This window comes from Pinus tabuliformis, chromosome 6 (genome assembly GCF_031772625.1).
Source record: "Pinus tabuliformis cultivar Carrire ecotype Pingquan chromosome 6, CPIR1, whole genome shotgun sequence".
NCBI lineage: Eukaryota > Viridiplantae > Streptophyta > Pinopsida > Pinales > Pinaceae > Pinus > Pinus tabuliformis.
In genome coordinates this window covers 411,310,217-411,320,017 of record NC_142292.1, presented here as the reverse complement: position 1 = coordinate 411,320,017, position 9,801 = coordinate 411,310,217, and the positions used below count along the sequence as shown (strand labels likewise).

At 40.1% G+C, this 9,801-nt stretch overlaps 1 protein-coding gene across 1 annotated transcript; it reads right to left on the bottom strand.

The window, feature by feature from the left end:
• Positions 1 to 1,058: 1,058 nt before the first annotated feature.
• Positions 1,059 to 2,033, bottom strand: LOC149259046 (uncharacterized). The gene has a single exon (XM_089448987.1). The coding sequence runs from the start codon at positions 2,031 to 2,033 to the stop codon at positions 1,059 to 1,061; it is 975 nt and encodes a 324-aa protein (XP_089305113.1).
• Between the last annotated feature and the right edge of the window lie 7,768 nt (positions 2,034 to 9,801).

The window sequence follows — 9,801 nt, the reverse complement described above, 5'->3', positions numbered from 1 at the left end:
TTAAATAATTTATACAATTTCAAAACTTTAATAAATCAATTACATAATGAAATTTAAAATATGTATATTTAATATAAAAATATATATATATAAAATTAATTACCAAACAAATTTAAATAATTAGAAACAAATATAGTCTCGATAAATAAATTTAAATAATTAATTGAGTCACATCCAAAATAGAGTTCCATAATGATAACTAGCTTCTCTGCTGCAGTTATACTTCTAGATGGCATAAAGCTTTTTTCAAAATAGAGTTCCATAACGATAACTAGCTTCTCTGCTGCAGTTATACTTCTAGATAGCATTAAGCTTTTTTCAAGTTAAGTGAAAAATTATTTTTTCTGGCATACTGATAATTTTAAAATTCATTTATTTTAATAACTATGGTAAAACTATCAAACAATTTAACTCTATTTAATAGTCTGATAATTTAAAGGTTAAGGTGGCATATAAGGTTATTATATTTATTTACTAATTTATCTTTAACTAAAAAATTTATGATACTTAATTATAGTTATTATTATTATTTAAATTTATTTATTTGTAAAGTGTTTGGTTGAGGTGGTTTAGTAATTACCATTTCTATTAGGTATTATTTTTTTGTTTTTTTGTTTTATTTCTTTTTTATTTAACTTTTTTCTTTTTTCCTTTTTCTTTTTTCTTTTTTTTTTTCCAAGGAAAAAACGAACTTTTTTATAAGTAATAAAAAAGTTACAATGCTTATGAGTTAACATTCTGTAAAAAACTGCCTGTTTAGGAGCCAAAACTCCTCTGATATGATCATCAGCGCCCCTACAGAGCACTAACAGCATCTTCTGTACTCGGCTTTACCAGCCACATCCAAGAAAACAGCTAAAAAACCACAGTACCGCCTGGGCCTCCTCTCATGAGGAAAACAGCCCAGGAAAAAACCATATATGTTACCGTATCACAGTCCGCTCTTTAAACCAGAGCTTAACAGAAAAGAGTGTAAAAACATTGTTTGACATATGCCACCATTATCTAAATAACCCAGATAAACCAGTGCATATAAATGGAAAGGCAAAAAAGAAAAGTTATATGTTTGGAGGGAGATCCGACACACGGATCTGATCATGGTCCTGTTCAGTTACTCTCCAAGAGCCCACAGCTTGCTGCAGGCCTTCTTTAGATAGTCGATCCGCTTCCTCATTGAATTCCCTGTAGATGTGATCAATAGTAAAAACATTAAACTGTTGTTTTAAAATTTGAATCTCTTCAAGTAACGACATCAACATATAGTGCTGGCATCTATGTTTTTCCATAACCCAATTTACAACATTCATCGAATCACCAAAAATCTGAACTGTGAGGATATGTTTGTGAACAAGCCAACAGAGGAGCAACTTTAGAGCAGTAAGTTCAGCAAAATTATTTGACCCCCTTCCTATTCCCACTGAGGCTTTTAGAGAATGAGAAACGCTAAGATGTATGCACAAACCGGCACCCGTGTAATCGTTTTGTGCTGCCCCATCAAAGAAGGCCCACGGAATCCCTTCTCTGATACGAGGTTCCTTCCGCGGGGCAACATTTGTCGATTCCTCCTTTACAGGAATGCTTTCAAGAATGGTGCTACTTTGAATGGCAATAGCGGTCCCCGGGGTCGCCAGTTCTCGAAAAATGCTACGGTTCCTTGCGATCCAGATACCCCAACAGATGATGGGTGGTAAATTCCTCAAATTCCTCTCTTGAAAGTGGTTCCACCAATATTCCCAGGTTGTGGCCAAACAGTCTCCTTCCCATCTTACTTTAACATTTATAAGTCTTTCCGCTTCAGCCCAAACCTGTTTTGTAAAGGGGCATGATAGAAACAGATGGGGGATGGATTCGGAATCAGAAAAACACAGGGGGCATCTTCCAGGACCTTGCTTGAACCGAGCTTGCAGGATTTCCCAAGTAGGAATCTTATGGTTTAAGGCGCACCAGAAAAATATTCTGGCTTTTTTAGGACATTTAAGTTTGAACAAGGGTTTTGACCACCAGACAGGAGGGTTCCAACCTTTATTCTTCATTAGTAAACTGTAACCAGCCTTTGGCGAATATAGCCCTGTCTCCGCATGAGCCCAAACCAGAGAGTCTGGCCTATCCGATATTCTTACATTTGATCTTCTAAGCTCTTGAATGAATAACTACCATTCATCTCTCCAGACGGGGTCTATTCCTAGGTCGGCCTCAGACCTCCAAGCCTGCCCCCAAATAGAGTACTGCTCCATATTAGCAATCTGCCTTAAGTTTCTAATCCCAATATCATCCAGATGATTGAGCATTTCAGGAGAAAGAGCATATACCTCACTACACCCAACCCATGGATCCCTACCAATCCTCACATTCTCTCCATTCCCAACCCGCCAAGCCAGCCCTTGTTCAATTACCCTAAAAGCCTCAGTAGTGGCTTTCCAAATGACAGAGCAGTTCCTTCCTTTTTTGTTTGGCATTCTAATCCAATCTTCAAGTGGCGTAGGGTCGATGTACTTTCTCTTAACAACCTTCGTCCAGAGATTTTCCATAGAGATTATTCTCCAGCCCGATTTTGCTGCTAGTGCAAGGCTGAAGTCAGTGGGACTTTTCAGACCCCATCCACCCCAGTCCTTAGGTCTTGCAATCTTATCCCATGCCACCCATGGAAGGACGGAATCCTCTTTTGACCCAGACCACAAAAACCTACTGCAAATCTGCTTTATTTTATGGAGAATCCCTTTTGGAATCCAGGTCAGTGCTGCCCAGAAAACCGGAATAGCCTGAAGGACTGAATTTACCAGGGTAAGCCTTCCCGCCCTAGAAAGCCACTTAAAGCTCCAATGAGAAATTTTTTGTTCAATCTTCGCAATTAGCCAATTCCAGTCTTGCTTTCTATAAGAAGATGGTTTAAGCCAAAAACCCAAATATTTGAATGGCTGCTCCATATTACAAGTTCCGAAAGGCAGATGGGCAGCAATCATATTCTCCTCTTGTCTATTGAAGCCTTCGAAGATTAGCTGAGACTTCCTCTCGTTTATTTGAAGCCCTGTAGCTTTCAGGAACTGATCAAGAATGCGCTTAATCTCTAAAATTTCATTTAAGTTCCCATTTGAAAAAAGAAGAATATCATCAACAAAAAGCAGATGAGTAATGAACAGGTTAACGGCAACTTCCAAACCTTTTACCAAACCTGAACTTTTTGCCTTTGCCATAAGTCTGCTCAAACCTTCTGCAGCAAGAAGGAAAAGCAGAGGGGAAAGTGGACATCCTTGGCGCAGCCCTCTTTGACTTCTAAAGAATTGGGAAGCAGCTCCATTTATCAGGACAGCAAAATTTACATTTGTGACACATCCCATAATCCAATTAATGAAGCCCACCTGGAAGCCCAAGTGTGTCAGGAGTAGCTTTAAGTACATCCAGCTGACCCTGTCATATGCTTTTGATAGGTCTATTTTGAGCACTGCCCCTTTCTTGTTTGCTTGCCTTATACTGTGAATAGTTTCTTGAGCTACCCCTATAGCTTCATGAATTTGCCTCCCATCCAAGAAACCAAATTGCTCCTTTGATATACAGCCAGATAAAAACGGTTTCAAGCGAACAGCAATGATCTTTGATATAATCTTGTAAATGGTGTTGCACAGAGAGATAGGCCTAAAGTCTTCAAAGGAAACAGGATCTTCTTTTTTTGGAATAAGAGCTATGAAAGTTGCATTGAACGGACCATAGATTTCTCCTTTTACTCTAGATTCTTCCACCACTTCGGTGAGTTCTGCCCCGATAGATTCAAAGAAGTGTGAAAATAGTTCTATGGTCCATCCATCGGGCCCTGGACTTTTGTCTTTCGGCATAGACTTTATTACACTTTCTACTTCTTCCTTTGTCACTTCTCTAAAAAGATCTTCCGCATCTTCCTCCTCCACAAAACGAGGGAAAGCCTGGGCAGTTCTGATTATTTCAGGCAAAGATATCCCCCCAGGATCAGAGAAGAGAGAGTGAAAATGGTTTTTCCCCATAGAGGACAGCTCTTCAAATGATGAGGCCTCCCTGCCTTCAGCATCCCTCAGCTTCCAGATAGTGTTTGCATTCCTCCTCCCTTTTGCGAAATTATGAAAAAAAATTGTGTTTTCATCCCCTGCTTTCAGCCAAATAGCTCTGCTTTTTAATCTCCACTCCTCTTCTCTATCCAAAAGGATCTTCGCCTTTCTCTTTTCCAGTACCAGAATTCTTTCTTTCGAATCCTGGGATGAATAAGCATCAGTCGTTGGGTCTTCAAGGACCCCCAGGGCCTCTTCAATGCTTACTAATTCTTCAATTTGCTTTTTCTTTCTAGCTGATGCCCATTCAATTGTAGCTTTCTTAAGTCTCTTAAGGTTTTCCCTGAACCGGCCTGCTTTATTCTCCGAAAGCTCCTGGTCCGCATGTCTCCAGGTTTCATTAAAGAGCTTGATGAAAGATTCCTCCTGAAGCCAAGAGGCATTAAATTTGAAAGGCGCAGCCGGTTTTGAGGGTGGTTTTGAGAAATCCAGAAAAATGGGGAAATGGTCTGAGTTTCCCCCATCACCCACCCATTGCCGGAACAGAGGAATAGAGGAAGCCAACCTTTCATTGATAAGGAACCGATCCAATCTTTTCGCAATTCTATCATCCCCCGTTCTTCTGTTCCTCCATGTTGGTTTTGCTTTTATGATATTGACATCAATCAGGTGGTGAGAGAGGAGGGCGTTAGAAAAGAAATCAGTCAGGGGGTCCTCCCTCGCAAGAGGCCCCCAGGCTTCAGCATTTCCCATCGAAAAGTTCAGGTCTCCCCCAATGATAAGATTTTTATCTTTGAACAGGTCTTTTGAGAGGAGATCGTTCCAAAAAGGAACCCGTCCCTGGCAAGGGCCGTAAACATTTACGATCAACAGTGGGATGTCAAAATCAGGGGACACCACCTCCAACCCCAAAACATTTGGTAAGCCCCAAGAATTTAAAACCTTCAGTCTTCCCCTCTTAAAACCCATGGCAAGCCCACCTGAGTGACCGATAGCATCAACAGCTATGAAGACCCAGCCAGGTAGGAGAGAGCCCAGTGACGATTCAACATCCATACCTTTGCCCAGAGTTTCTTGAAGAAAGACTATATCCGGGTTATTACGAGAAATGAGGTCTTTCAACGCTAGTTTTTTGGGTTTACTAGCTAAACCCCTGCAATTCCAAGAAAGGCAAATCATTTTATAACCGACTCAGGGGGTTTTGCTACTCTAAGCGCCCCGGGAATTTTCATCTGTTTCCCATCAGCTACATCATAAACGGCTTTTGCTTGAGTTTTTGAAAGCATGGATTTTCGACCTCTACCCTTCTTAGGGCAAGACTTTGGGGTTTCAGTCCCCAAACCACCAACAGGGTCCATAATCTCCTTCGAACACCCCGATTTTTTACTATGAGATCTAAGGTTATACTGACAAACAACAGAAGAGGGCCCAGTACCCGATCCCAAAGGGGGGAACTCCTCACAGTTCAGATTTAAGGTGGGCAGTTCAGCCGTGAGGCTATCAATATTTTGCATAACTGTCTTACATTTGTTTAACTTAGAAACCCCCCCTTCAACAGTTTCAGATAAAAAGGCAGAGGTGTGATGAGAGAACTGCATACCCGATTGTTCTTCTGCGATGGCCACGACCGGAACAGAAGGAGAAGGGTCCAGTATCGGTTGATCCTCGGGCACGATCCTCGCGTCTCCGTCGTCCTTGTGCTTCCCCTCCACTGTCTGCTGCAATTGCTCCTCCACAGGATTCCCAGATGGAGCAGTCTCCTCCTGCGATCTCTCGACCTGCCTTCTAGGCCCATCCCACTCCTCTTCATCTCTTTGGGTCCTCCTCCTCCTCCTACCCAACGGGCAGTCCCTCGCCAGGTGCCCATATTCATGGCAGCGATGACAGCGGAACGGAAGGAGTTCATAGTCCAACGGCTGTTCTACCACATAATCCCTATATCGCAGAGTGATGGATTTTGCCAGGCCTTCCTTGGGATTTAGCCTCACCAGTATCCTTGCCACTGCCTTCTCGTAAGTGTCGAGATACGACCTATCTGCATCCAGATAGGTTCCCAACAAGTTCCCTATGGACTTGAATACGAAGTCCGCCCAGAGGAAGGGGGGTAAGCTTGGAGCCCTTACCCAAATAGGGAACTCGTCGACTTTCTCTTTTGCTGCATCGAAAAGCGGCGTCCATCTTTTGAAGAAAACCGGCCTGTTCCCGTATTCCCAATTTTGTCCCTCAACCCATTCCATGGCCTCCTTGCTGTTGAAACTGGCCATGAACCATCCTTTAACCAGTGAATTTATTTTGAACGAGGCCGCCGGGGAGCCCGACCATTGTCTCGTTGCCCACTATCTGAGGGCTTTGCCTGAAACGGGCCGCCCTCTGATTCTGCCCACAAGGGTGACCTCTGCAACCTCCAGAACGTCATCCACCTGCATGTCCATACCCAGAACAAGTTCCGAGAAACACTTTGTCTTCAGCGGTTTTGATTTCTTCCTTTTTTCTCCTGCCCTTCTCACCTCCGGAGCTGCATTCTTGTCGCCGAGATCTGGGGCTTGAAAACCATCATCCCTTTGCGTCCCAAACTCAGGCCCAGCTGCCTGAACATCCCCATCCTTTAACGAGGTTTCTACCAGCCCCTCAATTGGGCTGCCTACCCCTTCTTTCTCCGAGGGGTCCTTTCCACAAACTTTCCCTACCCCAAGGGATGACGAAATCACTCTCTGGTTTGCTTGTCCGCCTGCGCCGGTGAGCAGTCCTTCCGACCCACTGATCCTCTGAGAAGGATCCTTTGAAAAAAGTCCCCTATTTACAGCCGACGGATGGGGGCCTCTCCCGACCTCATTCCCTGAAGGTTTGAGTCCTCCTACCGATCTCCATACCCCTTTGTTCTGAACAGAATTTATAATATCCTCTAAGCCCCCGGACGGACAAAAGATCTTAGATGGGGATAAAGACTTACCAGTCGGCGCAGCAAAGCCTTTTTCTCTCCACGAGCTCAACTCTGAATTTGGGGTTTCCTTCTCATGACTCTTGCCAACGGTGCCCAGGTTACCAGACAGATCCCAGCTCTCGTCCAGCAGACCTCTAGCAAAGCTTGAAGCCCTTGTACCAGCCGCCAAGACCGAACCAGCTCCATTCCCTTCAAGCTTTCCAAGCAGCTCTCCAAGGTTCTGCGCGTTGATATCCTTCCCCCAAACCGTGAGTAAATCTTCTGGCGATGGGTCGAGCTCCACCGACTCATTTGCAATAACCATGGTAAAACCCTAAAAGTCCGTAAATGGTAAAAAAACCTTCCAACCGTCGCCCGAGAAAGACAGCTGAAAAACCGCCTGCAGACCGAGAAAACGCATACAAAGCAGCTAAAACGGGACTTCAACAGCTCCAAGGTAATTTCACGGGTTGCAAAAGGAAACCGCTCACTCAGCCCTCTCCCGAAAAATAAACCGCCCCCTGTGGGAAGAAACCTTGACCCAACCGTCCAAAACCGCTTGACCCACGATAGCAACCGGCTCCCTCTGAGTCCGCCAGCGCTGCACCACCCGTACCTGCGTGTCAGCCTGCAGGATCCTGATCTTCCTAGGCCTAGGGCCTAGGGGTCCAGGTTTCCAGGATCGAAACCTGCCCTCGCCATCTCCCATTATTCTCATTTTTACCCCTAAATAAATATGAAATATACCTTCAAAATAAAAATATTTTTTCTTTTTTTTTTTCTATTATTTATATTTTCATGAATTATTATTTTTCTCACAATATTTTCTATTTAAAATTACTTATTATTATTAAAAACATATTTTAATAAATATAATTATAAACAATTATATATTAATAAAAATAAAACACACACGATACATATAAGTATGTTAATATAAACAATATTAGATATTATCTTTTGGCATTCAACTGTGTTAAGTAAGTCATTCATTTAGTCGTAACTAACTAATTTCTCATGATTTTTGAATAGTCCACTTAACACTCATCGCATTTGGTGATGATATCTAATATAATGCACTGCGAAAAACCCCCAATAATCAACAATATTAGTTAATCATATTTCTTATACAATATAAAATATTAGTTGTTTTATTTTTGTGATGAAATTTGTTTTTGTTTTTTTTGTTTAATTAAACTATATTTAAGCTGCAGGTGCTAGCTACTATATAACCCTTATTTTATATTGAAGTGATAATTTTAAAATTCAATTTTATTTTTTTATAATTATGGTAAAACTCAACTAATTATCAAACAACTTAAACTTCATTTAATAGTCAACTCGGATAATTTAAAAGTTAAAGTGATGTATAAAGTTATCACATCTATTTTATATTTTAAATTAAGATTTTCTGAAAAAAATCACATAAAAAACTGATAATTTAAAAATTAAAATAACATATCTATTTTATATTTTAAGTTAAGTTTTTCGGAAGAAATCACAAAAAAAGCTTAACGTTGACATATCTATCCTAAATTTTCTAACAAGATTTCTTTAGAAAATCTTTAACTTAAATCACTATGAAACATCTATTGTATATTGAAGTTTCAAATTCCATATATAGTAAAGTTCCTGCTCCTTTAACGAAGTGATAATTTTAAATACAACTAACAAACAATAAGTTAACTGGATGTAACAGTCAACTTATCTAGAGAAGATGATTAAATGATTATTTACAGTACTAACTAACTTTCTTTGCTTTCAGCGGAGTCATCCTTGCCTTCCGATTGAATGGAATTCTCCAGACAGGTGATTTTTTAAATGTAAATACCACAAAATGATTGGCTGAATAGGACTTTTTCATATGATTTGTATGTATTTTGTTTGTGATCACTAAATCTAATAGAAAGTTGTCTGTTCCTCGGATTAATTTAGAATGGCAGGGAGCGTTGTTGTATCTGCAAGCACTCATGGAATGCTTGCGTTGTTGTATCTGCAAGCACTCATGGAATGCTTAATGGTAAACAGCTGATGAGCTTGGCTTTCAATAATGTGGATGTGGGCGCATATCAAGCGAGGGTTGGAATGCTTAATGGTAAACAGATGATGAGCTTGGCTTTCAATAATGTGGATGTGGGCGCATATCAAGCGAGGGTTGTCGACCAAAATTGACTATGATGCCACAGTAAAGAAAGTTTGTCTATATTCTAAGTTAAAAGATTGGTTTGGAAGATTTAAGTTGTGTTACTTGATTTTTGTTATTTTTTTTTTTTTTTTTAAATGTTTAGAGAGTTTCACAGTTTATTATATTATCCAATATTTCCGCATTTTAAATGTTGGACGGATCAACCATATTACACAGTGAAATATTACAATAGATGATATCAATTTTATGTTGATATCAATTTTATGTTGAGTAGTCCTTATAATTTCGGTAAAGACTTTCTCTCTAGTACAAGTACAACTATGAACACTGACAAAATGAAAGTTATGTAATAATTAAATCCAAAAATATCACTATGATACTTTAGTGTATGACAAAACAACTTGGACTTGGTGTCTTTCTACAAATATCTAGGAATTAATATTCGTCACAAGCTCGATTAAAACAAGCTCAATTGGACCTATAGCATTGAGAAAAGAATAAATTGAGGGTGTAAAGCTTATGATTAACTTAAAACAATTGAATGAACCTTTGGCTAACATTAGAAAAAAATTGCCCTTTAAAACTCTCATCAATATTGATATCTTATATTGATGTGAAGTTTGGAGATATATCTCTAGATAACTCTGGAGATGTATCTCTGGAAAAATAGTAGATCCAGAAGAATTTTATAACTTGTAATTTCAAAATTATAGGCAATATAC

Bases quoted from the DNA above. Each gene is read 5' to 3' on its own strand.
- LOC149259046 (XM_089448987.1), bottom strand. From the start codon at position 2,033: ATGAAGAATAAAGGTTGGAACCCTCCTGTCTGGTGGTCAAAACCCTTG.